Source organism: Suncus etruscus, chromosome 5 (genome assembly GCF_024139225.1).
Source record: "Suncus etruscus isolate mSunEtr1 chromosome 5, mSunEtr1.pri.cur, whole genome shotgun sequence".
In the NCBI taxonomy this organism is placed as follows: Eukaryota; Metazoa; Chordata; class Mammalia; order Eulipotyphla; family Soricidae; genus Suncus; species Suncus etruscus.
This window is the reverse complement of record NC_064852.1, coordinates 76563923-76589486: the sequence shown is the minus strand read 5'-3', so window position 1 is coordinate 76589486 and position 25564 is coordinate 76563923. Positions and strand designations below refer to the sequence as shown.

The 25564-nt window shown below is 35.3% G+C and overlaps 1 protein-coding gene across 1 annotated transcript in view; it reads left to right on the top strand.

Moving 5' to 3' along the window:
• Positions 1 to 25184, top strand: part of PLA2R1 (phospholipase A2 receptor 1) — a 127472-nt gene extending 102288 nt beyond the window's left edge. The window contains exons 22-31 of the mRNA XM_049772865.1: positions 10450 to 10567; positions 11443 to 11573; positions 12153 to 12297; positions 16242 to 16480; positions 18420 to 18588; positions 19911 to 20051; positions 20596 to 20712; positions 22653 to 22829; positions 24755 to 24787; positions 24906 to 25184. Of these exons, the coding sequence (XP_049628822.1) occupies positions 10450 to 10567; positions 11443 to 11573; positions 12153 to 12297; positions 16242 to 16480; positions 18420 to 18588; positions 19911 to 20051; positions 20596 to 20712; positions 22653 to 22829; positions 24755 to 24787; positions 24906 to 25120 (1485 nt within the window). The 3' untranslated portion in view covers positions 25121 to 25184. The remainder of the gene's footprint in view (positions 1 to 10449; positions 10568 to 11442; positions 11574 to 12152; positions 12298 to 16241; positions 16481 to 18419; positions 18589 to 19910; positions 20052 to 20595; positions 20713 to 22652; positions 22830 to 24754; positions 24788 to 24905) is intronic.
• Positions 25185 to 25564: the final 380 nt, after the last annotated feature.

Sequence of the window (25564 nt, the reverse complement as noted above, 5' to 3'; positions counted from 1 at the left end):
ACATGGGCACATATATTAGAATACCTATTTTCATTATTTGGGGTATATACCTGAGTATAGAATTGATATAATGTGTAGTGATTCCATGCTTAAACTGTTTTGCACAGTGGTTGAACCATTTCACAACCCTTCCAAAAGTATATGCTATTAATTTCTACCTTGAAATCTATTGTTATTCTATTTTATTGTTGCCATACTGCATATTCATACTACAATGAAATACTGGTCAGCTATGCTATCTCTCCAGTCCCTAAGAAAAATTTTTATTTTAGTTTTTTCCCCATTTTTAATTGTGTTATTTGTCTTCTATTAATTTGGAAGAATTTTTTCTATATTTGAAACATGAAAACCCTTAGAAGATAATATATTTTTCAAATATTTTCTCCCATGCTTTAGTTGAACTTTCATTTGTTTTGTTTTTGGTTTAGTTTTGGTTTTGGTTTGTGGGACATATCTGGTTGTGTTCAGGGTTAACTCCTGGTTTATAACTCAGGCATCACTCCTTGTTAGGGGAACCATAAATGATGCCAGGGATTATAACCCAGGCTGGCTGCATGCAAGGCATGTGCCCTACCTGTCCTCCCTAGCCCCCTGACTTTCCTCTTTGCTAGCTTCCCAGCTTGACAGCATAGAGGTGTTTGTAGTAACCTTTTATTAATCTTTGTATTTCTGGAGTGTGTTGTAATTTCCCTTATTTCATTGCTAATCTAATTTATTTGGATTTTTCTTTCTTTTTTTTCCTTGTGAGTGCTAAGAGTTTTGGATTTCCTCATTGCTCTTCAAAAAAACATCTCCTGGGGGCCGGGCGGTGGCGCAAAGAGGTAAGGTGCCTGCCTTGCCTGCGCTAGCCTTGGACGGACCGCGGTTCGATCCCCCGGCGTCCCATATGGTCCCCCAAGCCAGGAGCGACTTCTGAGCGCATAGCCAGGAGTAACCCCTGAGCGTTACCGGGTGTGGCCCAAAAACCAAAAAAAAAAAAAAAAAAAAAAAAAAATCTCCTGATTCACTAAACTATTTATTGGTTTCTTGATTTATATATCATTGATTTCTACTCTAGTTTTATTATTTCATTCCTTCTGCTTGTTTAGGGATTCATTTGTTGGTTCTTTTCTAGGGTCTTAAAATGAGTATTTAGGTTATTGATTTGAATTTCACATCCTAGTACTTCCTTTGCTCTGTCTGATAGATTCTAGAGGATAATTTTTATTCTCATTCATTTCAAGTAATCTATTTTTATTTCTTCTTTGATTTCCTTTATGACACAGTTTCTATTTAGTGGTATTATGTTCAGTTTCCAAGTATTGGAACTTTTCCCCATTTTTTTTTGCTTGTTTGTTTTGTTTTTTTAAACTAGGCATACCTGGGCCAGAGCAATTGCATAGCTGTAGGGAGTTTGCCTTGCATGTGGCTGACACAGGACAGACATAGGTTCGATCCCCAGTGTCCTATATGGTCCCCCGAGCCAGGAGCAATTTCTGAGTGCATAGCCAGGAATAACCCCTGAGTGTTACTGGATGTGGCCCAAAAACAAACAAAAATATCTAGGCATACTAGACAGTGAGTGCTCAGGGTTTACTCAAGACTGCTCGGAAATCACTCAGACTTGATAGACCATATGTCATGTCAGAATAGAACATGGATTGGTTGTGTGCAAGGCAAGTGCTCTACCCAGTCTACTCTGGCACCTCCCCATCTTCTTTTTATGGTTAATTCAACCTCAGAGCATAGTGGTCTGAGAAATTTCTTAATAAAATTTCTTAATTAAATAAAATTTTGAGACTTTTTGTATGTTTGCATTATGCCCTCTTATGAGGTCTATCCTGGAGAATGTTTCATGTGCACTAAAGAAAATATATACATTCAACTGTCTTAGAACCCTATATATGTCCATTAATCTTAATTCTTCCAGTTCTTCATGAAGGCTCTGTTTTCATTATCAATATTCTGTCTATCCAATGGAAAAATGAGTGTTGAAGTCTCTCACTATTATCATGTTTCCATTAGTATGCTTCTATTAGTTCTGTAAGCTGTGTCTTTATAATATTTGCTGCTCCTTAATTCTGTGCATATATAGGTATAGATATATGTTGATGAGCAGTAGGGCCTTGCTTAGCTGATATACTTCTACTGATCCCTACATATTATTCATTCTTATCTCTTATTAATTTGTGAAAGTGATTAGATCTGATAGAAATATAGCTGCCCCTGCCTTTCCCCCATCTCACATTAACTTGTATAATTGATTTCCATCTTGTCCTTTCATTCTGATCTTGTATCTATCTTATAAATTCAAGTGTGATTCCTATAAACAAGTTACTTCAGCAAAAGTATAGAGTGATCCATGCTGTTCCTCTGCTTATTTTTTGGAGGGGGTTGGGAGGTGGTTAAGTCAATGAATGTTCAGAGAAAGTATTGATATAAAGGAATGTGTTGTCATCTTTTAATGTGGAATCTGATATTTTTGCAATTGTCCATTTGCTTTTTATAGGTGGCCTTACAGTAATTCCTTCAGGGTTATTTTAGTTATAGCAAATCTCACCAGCACTTGTTTATCTGGGAATGTTTTCATTTCTCCCTCAAATCTAAATGCTAACTTTGCAAGGTCATAGATTCTAGGTGAAACTATTTTTTTATTCAGTATGTTGAATATGTGATTTTATTCTTTGCTTGCATTTTTGATATCACATGAGAGATATATTGTGATTCTTGTCATGTCCTTTGCATTTTTCTTCTCTCCTGATGTTTTAAGTAGTCTACCTTTCTCAATTTGCTTTTACTATTTTATTTTTATGTCTGCTTGATTCAGTTTTGTCTGTTAATTTTTGTAGCTCTTCAATCTGTGCAGAAGCTTCTCTCTGGAGACTAGGGAAATTCTGAGTTCTCTTCCACCAATTATTCATTCCTTCTCTTTTCCTTTCCTGGTAATCTTAGGATGTCAAAATTATTCTTCTTTCTGTTATTTATTAAGTATCTTACCATATATTCTTACCATATATTCTTTTATTTCTTTTCTTTTGCCTCTTAACTTGCATACTTTGTCAAATTTAATGGCATGGCTCTCACTCTCAGCATTGAGAATTTTGTTGCTGTGGCTTGCTATTGTATTCTTTTATTCCTTCAATTCCCTTTGTAAAGATTCTTTCATACTCTGAGTCAATTCTTTTTTTAGATGCTTGAGTTAAATTCCATTGCCTTCACAGAAAGCATTAGATTGAGTTACTCCTCTCCCAGGATTTCGATAAGAATTTTGATGAATTCAAAGACTTGCCTATACTTCCTGACTGCTAGACCAATTAAAATCTTAGTTTTTCCATTGTCCTTAAAAGTTTTGTGGGTGTTGATAGTAGATCTTTTGACTTCTGAGCATTTGAGAACTGACCCATTCAGATTCACTATTTTACACTAACAGGGCTTCCTTGGTCTCATTATCTCCATTATCATGTAAAGCTATGTCAGCAGGAAAAACTGGTGTGGATCTAGTTCTTTGTAGTTGCACCTTTTATGGGGGTGTTCTGGCACTGAAGTAGTACCCTGAAATTTCCTTCCCACCAGTTCTTTGATAAACAAGTTTTTCATTTTAATAAAATAAAATTTATTTATTTTTGCATTTTTTTAAGATCTCAAATCCCCAAATTCTTCATCATAAAAATCTACAAATTATGATTTCTTATGAGACCTTTATTATTTTAGTTCATATTTTAGATTTTGATATTGGGGTTTATATTTTTAGATTCTTGATTCATTTTTAACTATGTCTTACATATTAAAGTTTTACATAACTGTTATAACAAATGCATCCTGATGTAGTCTATAGAGAAAAGTACAAAGGATTTCCTATCTCATCTTAAACTCATAAATATATACAGTGAGCAAACCTGAACACAAATATTCTAGTTACTGAGCATAGTTTCTCTGATATATAAAAAAATAATATTTTAAGGAAATAAATGATAAATTAAATCCTTGGAATTAGAGAAATGCTCATAGATAAATAAATCATAATGGTTATTTTGGGTTTATTTTTTTTTTCAGCATTAGGCTATTATCTTTCTCCAAAACTTTTTTTATCCTCATAGCTTAGTTCTGTTCCATGTTTTCTCTTGTGTAAACACAGTGTATTTATACATAGAAGTGGTAATGGAGCAGATCCAGGGCAAAAGAGCAAAGGAGTGTTTCCTTTTAAAGGAATAGAAATAGCCACAAATAAAACAGAAACATCCAGGAGAGGAAAAAGATTTTCTGAATCTGCTATGGATTAAAACACCATATACAACAATATTTTTAAATAATATATGATCACTAAAAGTTTAATTACTAGTTCTCTACCCTGATCAAATATTTAGAATTTAGACTATATATAATGTAGGTAACATCTTTAAGCTCTATTAATTGATCTTGAAGTATCAGTATTTTGAAAAACTCCCTAGATTATTCTAATACACAGTCACTATTTTCCCAGCAACACAGTTGTCTTCACATCCCTCAGAGAATTTGTTTACTAAGTATTTGATTATATGAGAAGATAACCTATTTACAGAGCAAGGTTTCAATGTCCCCAAGTGTCTCCTCCCACCAGAGTGCTTCCCTCCTTTGTGTAAGTGAGTGCTTACAGTCACTCCTTTGCCTTCATGTGCCCTTTTATTATCTTAAAGAAAATATGAGGCTTTGGCATCTGTCATCTTCACTTGAGGATGCATTTATCAGATTTATTAGAGATTCTTGTAGTAAGACAGCTTGTTGAGAAAATCTGAGAGCATAATTTTCCCTAAAGAACAAAAAAGCAACAAAAGTAAAATTGGGAGATGACAATGACAGATATTACTAACATCATAGTCCTAAATGCACTTCAAGATATTGTGTCTTGTCAAATTTTGCTTCTTGCTTGTTGATTTTTGACTGATTTTATTGTTTATTTCTAGAAAAATTCCTAGTGGTTGACAAATTTTTAGAAGTTAAATTTTTTTTCTAATAGCTAATTATTTTCTCTGACAAAGTGAAAGAGGTTCCATCAGTAATTTGTTGAGGAAAGGTGACTCATCTAAGATATTTGTTATAGCTGAACTATAGAAAGAAGAAATTCTAATTCTAAGTATGTATGTGACTTAGATTTATCTTGTATGTTGACATGCAGACTTTTATTCAATGTATTGACAGTTTCAAGTATTAGCAACTGCTTGATTCCATTGACTTTATGTTTACCCAAGTTAGGCTTCATACACAACATAATTTTTCCTTAAAAAATACTCAAAATTAGGGGCCGGTGAGGTGGCACTAGAGGTAAGGTGTATACCTTGCAAGTGCTAGCCAAAGGAAGGACCGCGATTCCATCCCCTGGTATCCCATATGGTTCCCCCAAGCCAGGAGCAATTTATGAGCACTTAGCCAGGAGTAACCCCTGAGCATCAAATGGGTGTGGCCCCAAAAAAACAAAAAACAAAAAAATACTCAAAATTAAAGGAGAATTTTGATTCCATCCGTAGGGCTACATATGGCCTCCTGAGCATAGAGATAAGAATATTCCCTGAGCACATTATATGTGGCCCCAAAGTTGAAAAACTCTCTTTTCCTCCTTTTAAAAATAAAACAACTAAAGAGATTGTACAGGAGTAAGTGTTACGTTGTGTTGTAAGTGTTGATGCTGTCTCCAGTCTGATCCCTGGTACTGCATAGGGTCCCCTAAGTACTACTAGGAATGATACTGAGTACGATGCCAAAAGTAAACCTTAGCACTACAGGGTGTGGCCCAACAACCAATTATTAAAATCAAATTAAAATGAACTCAAATTTCTAGTTCTGTATTTGTTCATTTATTTAACTGTATTGAATATATATTCAGTAGTGAGAGAAAACAAATATAAACTTTTTATTTTGGAACCTACATGTTATTGGAGCACAAACAGTATTTATTAGGAAAATAGTTCTAATTTACATCTCTGATACATAATAAGGAGAGGATTTCAATTCTATAAAAGCATGTAACAGTTTGAGCAAATTAAGGTGGTCCGTAGGATAGGAGCATTGGAAGCAGAGGAAATAACATGTGGAAAAGTCTGATGGTAAGAAGGAAAATGACACTAAACAAGTATAAAGAATTATGATGTACTATGTTAAAAGACATAGATAATGGTGGTAGCCTATAACGTTTGCTAATTTCTATTCTAAGAACAATGAGAGATGTCTAAAGGTCTTTAACTGAAGAGGGATTTGATAAGGACTGAATTAAAAAAAATTAGTCAAGTACAATTGCAAAGATTAAAGAAAAGCAAGAACAGGGGCCAGAGATATAGCACAGCTGTAAGGCATTTGCCTTGCATGCAGCCAACCCAGGACGGACCCAGCGGATTCGATCCCTAGCATCCCATATGGTCCCCTGAGTCTGCCAGGAGTGACTTCTAAGAGCAGAGCCAGGAGTAACCCCTGAGCGCCATTGGGTGAGCCTCAAAAACCAAAATTAAAAAAAAAAGTAAGAACAGTTAGAAAGTTATTGCGGTAGTTGGGCAAGATTTTAATCATGTGGCTGGAGTGATAGTATAGCAGTTAAGGCATTTGCCTTGCAACCTGCTGGCCCAGGTTTATCTCCCAAGTGTGCTAGGAGTAATCCCTAAGTACAGAGCCAGTAATCATCTCTAAGCACAACCATATGTGGCCAAAACATACAAATTAATAGAAGTTTACTTACCTGAATTAAGGTGATGGTGACAAAGGTTGGGGGTTGTGGGATTGTGGAAAGGAAAAGAGTTGTGGAGTGGAATATCCAAATGATAGGCATGAAAGGGATCAAGTGGGAAAGTAAAGAAGATTCCCACCTGCTGTGCCATCACTCTGATACGATACTGCAGGATTTTAAGGACAAATTCAGAATTCCTAGCAATAGCCCCTGCCCAGAAGAGTTTTTTGATTGTTTTATTCTGTCCCACCCTCCCCTCCCCCCCGGAAACCAACCTTTTTCTGTTTTTTACTAAAATTATTTTTTAATATCTTTATTTAAGCACCATGATTACAAACATAATTGTAGTTGGGTTTCAGCCATAACAAGAACACTACTCCTTCACCAGTGCAACATTCCCACCATCAGTGCCCCCCATCTTCCTCCTCCTCCCACTTCCTGTATTCAAGACAGGCATTCTACTTCTCCCACTCTCAGGATATGAATCTCACCACAAAGTGTTGAGTGCAGTTACAGAAATACTACACTAACAACTGCCATGGTTTTAATTTTGAATTCAGCGCTTAATTTCTTGGAAGATATTGTCGATAAGAACACTAGGAAGGGTCAAGTTATTGTGAACTTCATTTTCTTTATATTCTCTGTTTTTGTTTTTGTTTTTAATTTGGGGGTCACACCCGGCACCGCTCAGGAGTTACTCCTGGCTCTGCACTCAGAAATCGCTCCTGTCAGGCACAGGGGAACCATGTGGGATGCCAGAAATTGAACTGGGGTCTATCTGGAGTTGGACACATGCAAGGCAAACACCTACCGCTGTGCTATCTCTCCAGCCCCCACTTTTATATTTTAAGTTCAAAATTTATTTGAGATAAAAGAAAGAAGTTTCATATTCAAAATTCATTTTTAGTCACATGTACCTAATTAACAGTAACAATCATAAATGAAATGAACTTGATCACATTTTGCAAATTAAAAAGTAAACAATTCTAAAATAATGTAACTCCACCTTGGATTTAGGTGTAGCTACCTGAGACCCACCCATTTCTGGGAGGGGTCTTGGGAACCAGATATTATGTGTGACCTTACCTGCAAGACCCCGCCCATTCCTAGGAGGGGTCTTGGAAAAGGTAGATAAGCCTTTGAGCCAGGGGATTAGGGGTTTCTGCCCTGCTGGGCTCTCTGGCTTTTGGGTCTTTGCCTCTTTTGGTCTTTGACCAGCATGGAGGTCAAAGGAAGATGGCTGAAAGGAATTAAGATGCAGGGTAGCTAAGAATGGCTGAATGCTTGAAAGGTTGTGAGATAGGCCACACACATGTGGTGAATAGGGCATGAATAAAGTTGATGCTTCCTGATGCCTGCCTGTGAGTGAGTTCAATACCCGTCGCTTTCCTGAACCCCAGACCCGCTGGCTGAATGGGGGATGAAGCCACGTGGCCGGGGCCTAAGGACAAAGGCCTCCATCCACCTCCATCCTTCACCATCCACTTCCATCAAGCACCATCTTTAATTATTTGATTCAACAAAATAATTTTAAATTTTTTTAATTTTAAAAATAAAAATAAACTATTTAAAAATAAGTACTTCATCTTGCTGCTTTGTTTTTATTACTAATAACATTTCAAAGTATGTTAGTAAATATGTATGTTATATACTGGAGACAATGAGGTCATGGTGATGAGAAGCAGTATTCCCACAGTTAATCAAGTAGATCTGTTCCTGAGGCCAATGTTGGTATAGTGAAGAGGATGAATCTTGTGTCTGTGTGATTTCTGGAGAAAGTTATTGAGCTAACTGAGCCAAAAGGTTCATTGGTATTTATGAATGGTTCATTAGTGTGACTAGCAGAACACAAGGTGATTTCACATTAAATGATAAGACTTTCCAATAATTAGCATGTGCCACCCTTTAGAATTTGTAATTAGAGTATAGAGGCAAAATAAAAGAAAGTAGATAAAGGACATTTGTTATAAAATTAAAATCTTTTAAAGCCAATTTCATTTTCTTTGTGGCACAAACAAAGCAAAGAAAGCCAGAAGGATTGAAAATATACTTTCTTAGTTGGTAACTCAAATTAAGGTTAGATCTGAGTTTCTTCTGTTTTTTAAACTTAATAAAAGTGAAAAGTTCCTTTAGGGTTTAAACTAAAGAGTTATATAATCAAGACTGAGCTCTAGGAAGCATTCCCTGAGCAGCACTGATGTTTAGGACTAGGTACTTTTTTATTGGGGAAACTAACCAGGACAACAAAGAACGTTCAGTAGCATCCCTAGTGTCTACCAACTGAATATCAGTATCACCCTACAAACATATTGGAAGCACCTCACAAAAATGTCTCCATTATCAAAATTATGACCCTTTTTGAGAACCCCTGAATTAAATCTAAAATGCCTGTGAATATCTTTGACAACCATTTCAAATCAATTGTTTTTTTATTTTGCTCAACAAATATTTATTGGGCACCTTTGTTGAAATATTCAGAAAGGGGCACATGAAACTGCTTTTTAAGGAACTATGATTATAGAAGAAAGGTGGGGGACCTATAAATAAAAACAATTAAAGAAAAATTTCACTACAAGGCAGAATGGAGAAAGATTCGTACATTTTTTAGCCTTTGATGCTAGCTAGCTTAGAGCTTTTTGACAGCTGGGTTTATCTTGAGATCTAATATTTCTTCCCAATAAAATTTGTTCAACCTTGCCTGATAGTTCAGTGTAGAACTGGTAGGGCCTTGCAGTGCCACAGACCACCAGGTGGCACTACTGGGTGCATGGGAAACTTGAGGGCTACATGGTGTCGGAGTTGAAACTCCAGTCTGGCACATACAGCAATAAGGCATCTCCTCACTCTAAAATCTGATCCATTAATGCTCACAATAAGAGAATATACCTCACTGGTATCTTTTGTATAAATTTGATCTTGAAATAGCTAGAACTATGCTTATCTAGAACATTTGACCATCATTTCCCTTATCTCCCGCTCCTTAGATTATACCTAATGCTAATATGATTAACTTTCATTTAGAAAAACATTTTCTTCAACCTTGCTAGTCCTGGCTGGCCTCATCATTTCATTTCTGCTCCCCAACAAATATCCCATGCCAGACATAATTTTCTCATAAGTAACAATCAACTCTCACTGCCAAATTCTATAGCCTTCCTTTTTGTGTTCTTTCAACATTGTTGTCTGGATCTGTCTTGGGTGTCTCTTTCCTAGGTTGCCTGCCCTTACTTCTCTTCCCACTGGATTTTGTTTTATTCTTTTTTGGGTCTTCCTTGTGAATTTATTGACCACACAGCTGCCTCCAAGTATTTAGTACATTTAAATAACTGATGTGATTTGATTCCTCAGTATTACTCTCACTTAAAGTGCAGACGTAATTTGCAAATAAAATTAAACAAAGCTGTGAATTGCCTCCCACAGAAATGTTTTTAGATCCAATCTGTAACTAAAAACTTTACAGTCATTCAGTGTCCTTTTTAGAAGAAAAAGCACAGTATTATTCATTGACTGGAGGACATTGTTCTCATATCCCACATGACAAAGCACAATCTCGCTTCAGTTCCTGCCTACTACAAAAGCAAAGCAAGCCATTGATTCACCCTTAAAGTTGTTCCTCTTTATTTTGATTTTATACCTTTGAAGCAGTTCTAAGGAGAAAAACTGAGTATTTCAACCCAAAAAATGATAAAGAAGTTTCAGAGTAGATCTTCCGTACATGTTTTTAGGAAATCTTTAAGTTTGTTTACAAAATATAGAAATTAAAAATATATTTTGATATTTAGTGCTTTTTGGTGAATATTCCCAAAGACCCAAGTGACTCAAGGAACTGGATGTCTGCTCAAGATTTCTGTGTTAAAGAACATGGGACACTAGTTTCCATTGAAAATGAGATAGAACAAGGTGAGTACTCAATCTTTTTTTTTGTTTTGTTTTTTGGTTTTTGGTTTTTGGGCCACACCCGGCGATGCTCAGGGGTTACTCCTGGCTGTCTGCTCAGAAACAGCTCCTGGCAGGCACGGGGGACCATATGGGACACCGGGATTCGAACCAACCACCTTTGGTCCTGGATCGGCTGCTTGCAAGGCAAAAGCCGCTGTGCTATCTCTCCGGGCCCAAGTACTCAATATTTAAGTGGACAAAACCAACCACTTTTATTCAAGTAGTCATTAAATAGTGTCACAAACAATAAAATTCCGAATTCATTATTTTTAGTAATGCTGATAGCACATGCATTTTGAGGTTCACTTATAAAGTTTATGTCATTACATGTGTAAAAGTATTGTCTCTATCTGCTAATTTGGGAGATTTTTTTTCCCTTACTGGTAATGGAGAAAATAAGGATATGAAGTTAAAGATAACTAAAGTAATATGAGAGCTACTCTATTATAATTGCTTGTGTAGCATTTGAGATCCCTCAAACATGCATTTTAATATTTTAAATATTAATTTTTAATTTAAATATCAAATTTATTTTTTAAATATGCACTTTTAATTAATGTTAGGTAACTGTATTATTTAAATACAATATATAAGTCACCTTTTATTTAGAAAAGCATTGAGTGAACACTGAAAATTGTTTTGCTAAATGACATGATGAAATCCCAGGCTCAACCAGACAATTTCTGTTGATTATATTATTTCATGAACAAAATAACAAATATCTACAATTGATTCATGATTTAAGTTCATTAGTTAAGTTTAATTATTACTATAAATAGAAAGAGATCCTTACCCAGATGATATTAAATTTGATGGTGTTTTTTTTTATGTTTTAGCTTTTATTACTATGAAACTTTTTGGTCAGACTACTGATATGTGGATAGGTTTAAAAAGTGATGATTATGAAAAATGGCTGAGTGGAAAGCCTGTTACATATTCTAACTGGTCTCCATCTGATGTAATAAAGGTAAGTCTCATAAGTAATTTTTATAAATCATGTTAGCAAGAAAACCTAATTGAGACTTATTTATTAAAGCATTTTTACTTCTTATGTTAAAATAATTTTTAATCTTGATTTCTTTCATTGGTGTTGTTGCTTTGATCAGGTGTTACACATACTTTGTTGTAGTGTTTGTAAATTTTTTTATATGCACACATACTTAAGTGAGGTGTACTGGAGAGCTCACACACTTTGTAGTGGGGCCAATGATCCAAAATAGCAATGCCAGCAGAATTATACTGGTCATTTGGGCTGATACCTGGGATCAAAAACCTAAACTCAAGCCTTCAAGGCAAGTGTTTTACACTGTGAAATAGCCTTTGGTCTAATATATTACTTTTCAAAGTGTAATTTCGTAGATTTCATATCTTCTATAAATGTAATTTATTTGCTTGTTATAATAATTGTTTTCTATGATATGAAATGATTTGTGAATAGGCTTGCTAAATGCAAAGAAAAAATAAAAGTTCTTGAATAAACTTTGCATCTTAAAAATGTTATAATAATGCTGTATGACAACACTTACAAAGCCTTTATCTTTTAAAGATTCCAAGTCAGAACACCACTGGGGTTCAAAATCACATTCTTTGTGCATTGCTGTCAACGAATCCTAATTTTTATTTTACTGGAAAATGGTATTTTGGAGACTGTGGTAAAGAAGGTTATGGATTTGTTTGTGAAAAAATGCCAGGTACAAAATTGTTTTTATTCCTTTTAGTTTCACAGTTTTTACTCTTCTAATTTTTTAATTGACAAAATTATAGTGAACAACCAAGCACTTATTATTTTAGGTTTATATATATATATTCAGTCATTTAAGCTTTATTACTTCAGGGTTATTCCCTTTGGTGGAGTTCTAAACAAAGAATATTTGAATGATGATAAGTTTATGTATTAATTTTGGTAATATTAAGACTGTCTTCTTTTATTCTGAGACAGCATATTGTTCACACACTAAAAAGACATTGAGAAAGTGTTTGCAAAGAGGCAAGGTAATAAAACAGTACACACATATTTTGGACCCATAAAAACATAGTTATGTAATTAAATATTTCATGTAATATGTTTCTAGATCTGATGATAAGAACCCAGTTGTTGGACTGGAGTGATAAAACAAGTAAGGCAGCATGCCTAGGTTCAAACTTTGGCATCTTTTGTAGTACCCTGAGCCCTCCAGGAGTGATTCCTGAGTCCAGAGCCAAGAGTAACCCCTGAATATCACCAGTTGTGACCCAGACCTCCCTCCAAAAAAATAAAAGCAAAGAACTCCCAGCTACTTCTGGTGTGAAATACAAAGTCATGCCATAACAATAAACCAATGGAATCAGTGGGCAGTGTGACTGCTCTATAAATAAGCAACTAAACTTGAATAACAAATATAAAGTAACAAGCTCATATCTCAATTTTTGTTGAGTGCTATGTTTCCATGCAACTTATGACCCTAAAAGGTTATGGCTTGCGTCTGGAGCTGTCTGAAGCTGTGTGGAACTCTGGGTATGTACTTTCTTGGAATAATTATACTTTTCAGTGTGATATTTGCTTAACAATTCTAAATATCAAGTCAAGCACAGAAACAGTTCCAGGGAAGTCCCATTTTCTAGATAACAATGATCAGGTAAGCAGAAAAGTGGTCATGAGCTGAAATGAGATACCAACAAGTGTACTACAGAAGTATAGTGTGTGGGGGAAAAAATCAACTTATCACTTGAACACTTGTGATATGCCTAGCACTGTGACTTGGTTCAGAAAGCATCATATAATATAAATCTTGTGACAGTTCTATGAAATAGGGCAAAGTTCACTTTACAAATGAGGAAAAGTTAAAAATTTTTTTCTAGACAGAAAAAATAACACACTCAAGTTCTCCCAGCCAAATGCAATGACTTTATTTTACAAACTTGATATAGGTTAGGTTCTTTCCTTAAAATGTGCTCACTGACTGCTTTGCTTTTTTGATAATTTGGGGAAATAATGCTGTATATGTTCTCTTGGAGGCAGTATAGTGTTGAATGAGAACAGTGGTATTTGAGCACCCACTTACCCCAATGGTGTTCTACTTCTCCTCTATAAATAAACTGCCAGTCAAGTTTCTTAGTTCTCTGGGTTTTGTGTTTCCCATTTGCAAAATGGGGCATTACTATCTCACAGACTCTTTATATATTAATGCTTAGAAAGATCTTACCTGATGTTTAGCAAATGGCAGTTGTTTTATTATTTGAAAAACTACACTCGCTACACTGATTCTCAAAGACTATAATGAATAACAAATTTTGTGCCTCTCTTCATTTGCCATATAAATATATTTTTACATTAGGCTTAGAATCTAAAGCTTTTTTGCCTAAATAAATCTGAACTGAGAGACAATAGCAAAGGCCCTGAATTTTTAACTTGGTTTCTAAAGTACCTTCAGATTCTTTGGTCAGGACAGTTTTTATAAAAATGATGTTAAAGTTATATACCTTAAAATGTGATTAAACAAATTACATAGGAAAATTTATATATGTGAAAATAAAGAAGCATGACTTAGTAAAGGATACAATTAAACTGATATTTAGGTCACACATAAAAATATTTTGAGTTACTTTAATTTTACTAATTGCTATTATTTTTAAATAATCTGATATTGTACTTGGTGTAATATAAGATGTTTGGGGGGGCCTTGGGACACACCCAGTGGTGCTCAGGGATTACTCCTGGCTCTGCACTCAGTAATCACTACTGGCAGGCTCAGGGGATTATGGGATATTGAGATCCAACCCAGGTCTGCCCCAGATCTGGCCGTGTACAAGGCAAATGCCCTACCACTGTGCTGTCTCTCAAGCCCAAAGGTTGTTTTTATTTGGGGGGGGTGGTTCTTTTGGGAGGAACACACCTAGTGACACTTTGGGGGTTACTCTTGGCTCTGCGCTCAGAATCGCTCCTGGCAGGCATAGGGGACCATATGGGATGCCAGGATTCGAACCACTGTCCATCCTGGATTGGCTGCTTGCAAGGCAAACTTCCTACCGCTGTGCTATCTCTTCGGTCCCGATAGCCCAAGGTTTTATATAACCTTAGACTCAGTACATAAGCTGAGTAATAGACATAAACAAAGAATAAATAGATAAAAGTACAGCCCATAATATTTAGCTGGTAAAATTAATTTTAATTTGGATTTCTACTAGGTATTACTACCACATGAGGTAATATTTTTAGGTATATGTCAAATTGATACTTTGATATTTTTTGATATTTTTTAATTGGGGTAGAGTAACAGAAAGGGGAAAAGGGAACAAGAAAATTTTATTGCGGGCTGCTATATTCCATGTGTCATAGTTAAGTACCCTCTCTGAATATCTTATTGAATTCTATCCACATCATCTCAGAAAGACTTTTATGAACTTTGAGAAGAAATTTGAATATTTTAGAGAGCTTCATTTTTACAAGATCTTTTAGCTATTTTGGGTTATGTTTAAGATTTAAAAAATAAAATACTCAGGGCCAGAGAGATAGCATAGTGGTAAGGCATTTGCCTTAGACGCAGAACGATGGTGGTTCAAATCCCGGCATCCCATATGGTCCCCCGAGCTTGCCAGGAGTGATTTCTGAGCATGGAGCCAGGAATAACCTCTGACCGCTGCCAGGTGTGACCCAAAAACAAACAAACAAACAAAAAATACTCAGTCTAAATATTTGGTATTGCACATACACTCATACATGAGAAAGCAAGATAAAGTGAGAATCTACAGCTGCAGAAGATGATTTTCAAAAATTGTCAAATAATTTAGAAATATTTGAAAATATGCACATCTTGTTTTAGTCCCCCACTCTATATATAACTATAAATCTTGTTCTCTATGTAAACAAAAAAAGACACGTAAGAGATTTGAAAAGTCTGAACATTTCCTTCCCAACAGATATTAAAGAGAATTATCTTTAATCTAAGACATTACACTTAAAGCACTATCATATTTTAAAGACAAGATCACTGTCTCCACAGGTTTTTAAAAATTAGAAATGCTATAAAACTGTATTAAGCAAAGCACTTATGGTTGAAATTCATATGGCCAGCCCCAGTTTTATCCCCTGCACTGGAGCATCTCCAGGAGTGATCCCAAACACAGAGCCATAGTCCCTGAACATGCACAGGATATGTTCCCACCCACCCCAAAAGAGAATTTTTGTGTATCCTGTGCCTTTATCAACTTAATTTTTTAACTGTTGAATTTATAGATGTAAATATTAAAACATAGTAACACTATGATTTTATCCAAAAATATGCTTCTACAGCGAGCATATTCTTGTAAGCATATACATTTGCATTACAGAATGTGACATTATAATAGACCCTTAGTAAAAATCACATACACAGAGGGCAGTGTGTTAAGAAAGCATGGTCAAAACAGGGGCACATATTTAATTCATGTTTATATTTTTAAGAAGCTCATTCATTCAAGTTCCTATTGTATTCTTAATTCTTTGACATTCCTACAATTTGAGGTCATGTCCTCATTTTGAAATAGTCCATCCTGGGAATAAAAGCTCTATCCTTAACACCAGTCCACACCAGTCATTGTGATAGTAACATATGTTAAAGTGTGCCTTCCTCTGTAATTTAAATGTTACAAATGAAATTTATTGTTGTTCTTATTCTAGATACTTCTGGACATGATGTATACATTTCTGATACGCATTTAATCCCCAAAACCTTAGAATTTGGAAACAGAACATACAAAATAATTAATAAAACTATGACTTGGTATACAGCAGTAAAAGCCTGTCTGATGCATGGGGCAGAACTAGTCAGCATTACTGACCAGTATCACCAATCCTTTCTCACTGTTATGCTTAATCAACTTGGACATACACACTGGATTGGATTGTTCACTGCAGATGTAAGTGCACTAAATCCTTTGCTTGCATAATAAAATGTCACATCTAGAACAGAAAATAAGCTCCCAGAAATAAGAGTATATGTAATGTATATAGTGCCAGTAATTAATCTTATGATCAACCTATGACTATAAAATAAAGGTGCACATTTTTTAAAGAAAAATTTCTAAGAACCTCAGTGAGTACCAGATGGAACAATGCCCAAACTCAAGTTTGTTGCTTTTAAGAAATCCCCAAGAATTGTACTTTCTTGTCTAGAACATTGATTATTAATTATTTCAGTGATCCCTTAGAATTTAACAATTGAGGGGCCAGAGAGATAGCATGGAGGTAAGGCGTTTGCCTTTCATGCAGAAGGTCATCAGTTCAATTCCGGCTTCCCATATGGTCCCCGGTGCCTGCCAGGAGCAATTTCTGAGTATGGAGCCAGGAGTTTACGGTCATCAGTTCAATTCCGGCTTCCCATATGGTCCCCGGTGCCTGCCAGGAGCAATTTCTGAGTATGGAGCCAGGAGTTTACCCTGAGCACTGCCGGGTGTGACCCAAAAACCACACACACACACACACACACACACACACAAAAAAAAAAGAATTAAACAACTGAATTCCCCCTTCAAGAATATAATTAAAGGGTAAATTTTAATAAAAGTATTGCACACTCAAAATAATGTAAAGTAAAATCTATTCTAGCCTAATGTTTTATTTCCCAATGTCAGTTATTATAAACATTTCTTGTATGTCATCTAGAAATTTTCATGCAGGGGCCAGAGTGATAGAGCAGTGGTAGGGTGTTTGCCTTGCACGCGGCCAACCCAGGACAGATGGGATGGACAGTGGTTCAATTCCCTGCATTCCATATGGTCCCCTGAGCCTGTCAGGAGTGATTTCTGAGCACAGAGGCAGTAGTAACTCCTGAGCGCTGCTGGGTGTGACCCAAAAACCAAAAAGAAAATAAAAAGAAATTTTTATGCATACATATATAGTGGATAAATATATCAATTGAATTTAATATGTAACTAAAATCAGAGTACATATACTGTCTATTAGTCTAGAAACTATAAGCTTTCTTTTAAATGAAATATGCCTTATATATCTTCCATGGTAGAACATAAAAATCTAATACTTTCTTTGAGAGAGAACATGTAAGAATATGCCACACTACAAGTTAACCAATCTTGTCTGATCCATTCTGTGAAATTATAATTCTGTGAATTATAATGCATAATTATAAAGATACAACAAATCTTTTGCAAGCAGGATAAATCCTAAGAAATAAAATTTCGAATTACACTTTCAATTTTTGAAAGAGTCCCTTTTTACCTTTCAAAGTTTGCACCAGGCTTTATGCCAATACTTATGTGTAATAACATCTAGTTTTTTACATTCTTACCAACACTGGGTATCATCAAATTTTTTATTTTTACCAGTGATACAGGTGAGGGAATTGCATTTCAAGGTTGTTTATTGAATTTTTATATAACAGAATGCTTTCACTCTATATAGTCTATATAAATTTTCCTTTATGCCTTCTGAAATCAGTTTCAAACTTGGGAAGATTTTTTTCCAAATGAAGTATAAAATATTTATTCAACTTTTAATGCTTACATGTTTTCATTCTTACATTTGAATCTTTGATCAGTCTGAAATTTAGTTTGGTGTAAAGAACAAAATGCCAATTCAACTTTTTTCTGATTACTTCCTGAAAAAGTATAATGGTAGGAAGCCAAAGATTTTCTAAAACTAAAAATACAATCTTATGACAGATATTTTTTTTGTCAGTCAGATCATATTCAGAAGCTATATTAGACAAGAAAAGTTACAAATATGTACATTTTAATATGGGAGTATAAATCTGTGAATGAAGTGAAAGCTGTTGAGCCAGCAATGGTTATACTGCCAACATAACTTGGAAAGCAAATCATGTTCAATTTACTTCCACAGAACGGCATTAATTTTGACTGGTCGGATGGCACCAAATTCTCCTTCACTTTTTGGAAAGATGATGAGTCACCCTTCTTGGGTGACTGTGTTTTTGCAGATACCAATGGACGCTGGAGTAGCACAGCCTGTGAGTCATTTCTGCAAGGAGCCATTTGTCATGTGCCCACAGGTAGGTTAATTCTATTCAACTCAAAAAAACAAAAACAAAAACAAAAAACAAAAACAAAAAAACATGCTGTTCACCTATCATATAGAAGGCACTGTATTAAACCAGGATATCATGAGAAGCAGGAATAAAAAAAAATGTCTGTAATCCAGACATTTAGCCCTCTGGTCTAGTACATGTACAATTACTAGGCAGGGTTATAATACAATGTAAGAGAGGTAGCAAGATTTCGAGAGAAAATATAGATCATTTTCACTTGAGGGAAAGACTTTGTTAAAAATACATTTTAATTAAATCATTGTGAGATACACAGTTACGAAGTTGTTAGGGTCTCAAACTCACGGCCTGCGGGCCGCAAACAGCCCTCTCTATACAACATTTTGTGGCCATGCACTAGAGGAATCTTTTTTTGTTTTGTTTTGTTTTAGTTGTTTGGGTCACACACCCCAATGTTCAAGGCTTATACTGACTTTGCACTCAAGGATCATCCCGACTTTGCCTCCTGCGGTCAGCAGGTAAATTGAGTTTGAGACCCCTGGCACTCATTACTTTTGTTGTCCAACACCAGTGCACTTTTCCTGCCACCAATGTCCCAGACTCAGAGTTTCTCATCCATTGACAGTGGGAATGTCGACTGAATTAGCTTTTTCACAAAACAGTATGAACAGTTCTCAAACCATTAGAAACTGAGCTTCCATATGACCCGGTAGAAAGACTTTTTGAAGGAAAAGACATGGTATACATTTTGTACATTTTGAATTACCATTGTCTTCAACTCAGCTGCCAGTATGTCTATCAACTACATCCTCCAGTTTTGAAAAGCAAACTGTAAGGATTCTAATTTGCAGCAAGGAAGACAGCCACTCTCTGCCAAACTGTACCTAAACTAACTCTAAGAAGCCATGTATTAGTATGCCTTGTTATGTCCTGTTGTATTCAGGTAAAAATCATTTCTGCCACAGAGCTAGAAATTTGCCCTAGATTTGTAAATTATCTACTAAATTATCTACTAAATACTCTATCAGAGAATTTAAGGAAAATTTTATGATATTTCTTTTTCACAATTTTATTTTCATAATTTTCATAATATTTTCATAGAATGTGATATACTTGTTTGAATAAATTAAAGTAGTCACCATCCTAAAATCATCAATAACTTGCTTTTTTTAATAAATATCTTTATTTAAGCACAATGATTACAAGCATGTTTGTAGTTGGGTTTTAGTTATACACATATTAAAAAAAAAAAAAAAAAAGAACACCCTCCCCTTCACCAGTGCAACATTCCCATCACCAATGCCCTCCATCTTCCTCATTATTTTTAGAAACAAGGCCAACTGGATATCCAAATCAGTGCTCAGAAACATCTATTCCTTGGGTAAAATTCAAAAATAATTGCTACAGTTTTTCCACCATCCTGGACAGTACAAGTTTTGAGGCTGCTCAGGAATTTTGCAAAAAGGAAGGTAATTCTTTATAGATGATAAAATGCTTTCTATGTGTTCCTTCTTGTCATTTCAGTAAACAATTTGGTTTTTATTTATTAGATATGTAATGACTGTAAGAGCAACAAAAAGAACTTTAAAATTCTATTAAATTTGCCCAAGTGGGAGGGGATGGCTAATGCTTAAAATTTAATTTCCAGCATAGAATTTGACATTTTAAGATAGTATTTTGGAATGATGCTTTTTAGATGTTATCTAAATGATGTTTTTAGAAAGTTATCCAATTTGGATGCATTTACTTAATAATATAATTTATATAATTTAATTATTAATATTAAGAATATTTCTTAAAGTTACTTTTGTTTTAGCTTAATTACAAATCTTGTATATTTTATTTATTAAGGATCTTTGCTTTAAGGATTTTTTAATCATAAATCACATAGTTACTGTGGAAATTTTCACTCTCAAAGCCTGGATCTTAAGAATGGTGATACAAGAGGCATTTGAAAAACTATTTTTACATGTAAATGCAAATATTTGTTCATTTCCTCTTTGTCTCTTATAGGATCTAATCTTTTAACAATCGAGGATAAAGATGAAAACTTATTTCTCCTAGAAGAACTTTCTACTTTTGGTTCTTATGTCCAGATGGTTTGGTTGAATGCTCTGTTTGATGATGACTGTAAGTAGGTTGGGTAAAGAAAAGAAGTTATAAGTAAAATATACAATATTGATGAAAATGATGTCTGTAATAAAAAACTGTTCTGTACACAATTGCTATGAAAAAGAATGTAAGTCCTGAAACCATTTCTTGAACATTACTAATCCTTTTCTCTATGTTTGCTTGTTTGTTTAGGGGCCACACTGAGCAGTACTCAGGAGTTACTCCTAGCTTTGTGCTCAAAAATCAATTCTGGTGGGCTGAGGAGACCATATGAAATGCCAAGAATCCAACCCATGTTGGCCATATGCAAGGCAAATGTCCTGATAGCCATACTATTGCTCGTTATTGCCTTTTGAAATAACTCCAGAATACTAAAAAATGAAATAAGCATAAATAATATAAATAATATTTACCTTCTCATCGTGACTGGAACTTTTTCTTTCCAAGCTTAGTTACAGACACCATTGTTTACATGAAAATACTTCAAGTTCCTAAATATTATAAAGGCACCTAAATAAAATATTATTTTCATGTTAAATTGTGCTCTTGAAACTACTAATAAAAACTAAAGCTATTGGGGCTGGATTGATGGCACAGTGGTAGGGAGTTTGCCTTGCCTGTGACTGATCCAGGATGGACCTCGAGTCCCATATGGTCCCTCAAGCCAGGAGTGATTTCTGAGCGCATAGCCAGGAATAACCCCTGAACGTCACAGGGTGTGCTCCTCCCCCCAAAAAAGAAAGAAAAGAAAACAAAAACAAAAACTAGAGCTATTAAGCAAAAAGAAAAAAGAAAAAGAAAAGAGCATGGTTTATTTAATGGTTATTGAAGTGAATTTTAAAGAAAGTTATTTTAATTGGCATAGAGGATTTATTATACTGAAGGGTGAATCCCCTTAGGCAAGTGACATTGATATTGTTTAGAATGTCAAGCACATGGTGATAATAAAAAAAAATTGGCCTGCCTTTCACTCCTAGTTTTATATTCTTTTTAGACTGTATGCCTCTTGATTGGGTCTAAATGGACAGAGTCTCCTATCATCCTTACCCCCTTGTATGCTACTGACTTCTACTGAGAATTCAAAGTATTGTTCTCTATATTGATTAGTTTTATTTTTTGTTTGTTTGTTGGTTTTGGTTTTAGATTACACCCGGTATTGCTCAGGGGTTACTCCTGGTTATGCTCTCAAAAATTCGCTCCTCGCAGCAGTAGGGCACTTACCTTGCAAGCGGCTGACCCAGGACGAACCTTGGTTCGATCCCTGGTGTCCCATATGGCCCCCCAAGCCAAGAGCTATTTCTGTGCTCATAGTCAAGAGTAACCCCTGAGCATTATCGGGTGTGGCCCAAAAAAACAAAACAAAACAAACACACAACAACAACAACAAAAATGAATCGCTCCTGGCTTAGGGGACCATATGGGATGCCGGGAGATCAAACCGAGGTCCGTCCTAGATCAGCTGCATGCAAGACAAACGTAACTACCACTGAACCATTGCTCCCACCCCAATATTGATTAGTTTTAGTTATTAAATAATTTTAGTTAGTTTAAGTGATATAGAACATTAGAAACATTTTGTTGTTGTTGTTTCTGGACCACACAGAGCTGTGCTCAGCAGTTCCTACTGGTTCTCTGCACACAAATGCAGCCTCAAGGATGATAGAATCGAAACCCAGGTAGACTGCATGAAAGACAATCACCTTGCTGACTGTACTATCTCTCCAGTCCTGAAACATGACATTTTAATGAACTAAATGATAACAATAAATCTAAAATAAATACAGACTATTCAGAGAAAACTGTATTAATACTTCCCTTTTGGTGTTAAGTTCTTAACTGTATTCAATGAATAAAATTCATTCAATAAGGAGTCTCATTAGATATTAGGGTTTCATTCCAATCTTAGTATGTTGATAAATCATGTACAAAATTTACAATAAGTAAACACTTTTCCACAGATGAAACTATAACGTGGTTTGATGGAACTCCCACCACCCTGTCAAATTGGGGCATTCGCAAGCCAGAGGTAGACTACATCAAGTCCCATCCATGCATTGCCTTGAAAATACCTGAAGGAGTATGGCAGTTATCCCCCTGTGGGGAGCAGAAAGGATTCATATGTAAAATGAAGGCAGGTGGGTAAAGTCAGAAGGTAATTCTTCATTTTGATTCTATCTTGACTGATATTAACCACTTCTTTAGTATTGAAAACATTTATAATTCTAGGTATTGGTGCAGCATTCAGATAGTCTATATATTATATATAGAGAGACATATATATATATATACATATTTGGTTTTGGCCACACCTGATGACACTCAGGGGTTACTCCTGGCTATGTGCTCAGAAATAGCTCCTAGCTCAGGTAACCCTATGGGGCACTGGGGTCAAACCCAGGTCCTTACTAGGTCAGCGCATGCAAGGCAAACGTCCTACCATTATGCTATCTCTCTGGCTTGCATTCAAATAGTTTTTGATATTACTATCTTGTTCTATATAATGCAAGTTACAGGAGATTTCAGCCTATTCTTTATCTAATATGAAGAAAAAATATATTGTAACTCAACTCAAAGTTTCTGGCATTCTTATGTCACCAAACTGTTAATCTCAAGAGTTTTTTCAAAACATCTTTTCTCAAGCAGATAGATCTAAAAATATAAACCGTCAATTTTCATTTTCCCAAATGCTACTTGAAATGGTTAAGGGTCTTCTTTAGACCCCGAAGATACAATGTAGGCTTAGTTATTGTCAGTTGAAAATTATAAAAGCCAATTTGGAGGACCACTCTGGGAGCACTGAGGTATACTCCGGACCTAGTTCCAGTTCTGTGCTCAAGAGTTGCTGTCAGCCGCACTCTGGAGCCTATTAATGCTGGAGATCAAATCCAGGGCTTTTTCATGAAAAGTATTGCTCTACTTCTTTGAGTCATCCCTCTACCTATTGTTTGTTTTGGGGTCAGATCAGGGGTTATTCATTGCTCAGTGCTCAGGAGAAAAGTATGTAGTAATAGGGATTGAAGCTGGGACTCTCACATGCAAATCATGGGTTCTAATTCTCTTAGCCATCTCCTTGGCCCTTAATAATCTTTCTTTTAATTAGGGGCTGGAGAGACATATTAGGTAAGGTACTTGCCTTGCACACTGCTGATCCAAGTTCAATTCTCCAGAACATAGGTGATTTCCTGAGCTCCACCAGGAGTGATCATTGAGTATAAAGCCATGAGTAATCCCTGAGCACAGCCAGGTATGGCCCAAATTCAGAAAGTAAGAAAAAAGTATCTTCACATTTACATAGTAACATATATTTAATAATATTATGTAAAATTATATTCTTTTTAAATTGCAAAAATGTGTTTTATATATAAATTACTTCATTTAAAGGCCATGTTTTACAATTGCTTATAAAATATTTCTTTCTGCCACTCATGATCTAGTACAACCCCACCACCAATATAAAATTCTTCCACCATTGTCCCTGAATTCTCACCCATTTCCAAGCCTACCCCTTTGGCAAGCACAAAATAATATACTTATTGTTTCTTTACAGTAAGTGGTAATAAAATTAATTTTAAAGTTACCATAAAGAAAATTTGTGGCAATTATTGTATTTTAATGAGGTCATTAAATCATTATTAGGTTTACTAAGCTATTTGTTGCTAGTTGATCTTTTGGTTATTTGCTTTGTTTCTGAACATTAGGTGGCTTTGAATGAATCCACATTAACATCTAAATTGGTGTGTTCCTACTGGCCACATGGTCCAGAAATTCCAAGCTCTGTGGACTATATTGTGGTTTTGTGGGACTTGGTTTCAAAGGTCAAGCCTTCTGGAAGTATGGGAAGGCACAACAGGGTGTCCTGGTGATGTCAGCCCAAATACTGACATACCTGATGGGTGAAGCTGGCCTGGCATTAGCCTGGCAATGACCTGACCTGCTCCTCCCTTCAAGATTGCCAGTCAAAAACAAGATCTGTTCAACTAGCCTGTTTCCTAAGCCCTACTCATATTTTGTTGAATTACAAAGAAATTCTTATCTCAGTATTTTTTGCATTTGATTTTAGATATTTACACAGTCAAGGAACAAGCAAGCAAAGGTAGGTTTAAAAGCATGAATATTTTATTTTAAAAGAAATAATTAAACTTGAAAGTAACTTGGTATTTTCTGATTTTATTTTCACTTGTTTTACTTTTTTTGCCCTCCCTTTTTTTCAGAACCCAGTCACAGCATTGTACCACTTACAGTTGCATTGACTGTGATAGTAGTTCTGGGAATTTCCACATTTATCTTCTACATATATAAACACAGAAGTGGTATCTTCAGGAGATTTGCAGAGATTGGAAATTCTTACTATTATATGACCAACATTAGTACATTAAATTTAGAAGAAAATATTCTCATTTCTGATCTGGAGAAGAATGATCAATAATAATAATAACGTCAGAGTATGACAGCCATGAAGCCAAATGAAGACTATCAAGGGAATTCCAGCTCCATTTTCCTTTACAAATCAGATGCCATAAAAATATGAATAATCACTATTTTAGTTATTTTTAGAGTAATTGCTGGTTTTTAATTGTAACAAAATGAGATGAGTGTCGTTCTATTCATTTCCTAAACCATGATCTATTCTTAAAAAGGAAAAGTCTTGCAGTGGTTTTTAATTCAGAACTCAAAGAGGGGATTTTTTAAAATAATTTATTTAAGTACCATGGTTATAGAAATGTTCGTAGTTGGGTTTCAGTCATAGAATGTATACCGCCCCTCACCTGTGCAGCTTTCCCACCACCAATGTCTTCCATTTCCCTCCACCTCCCATCCCTGCCTGTCTCTTGGACTGGCATTCTGCTTCTCTCTCACTCTCTCTTTCCTT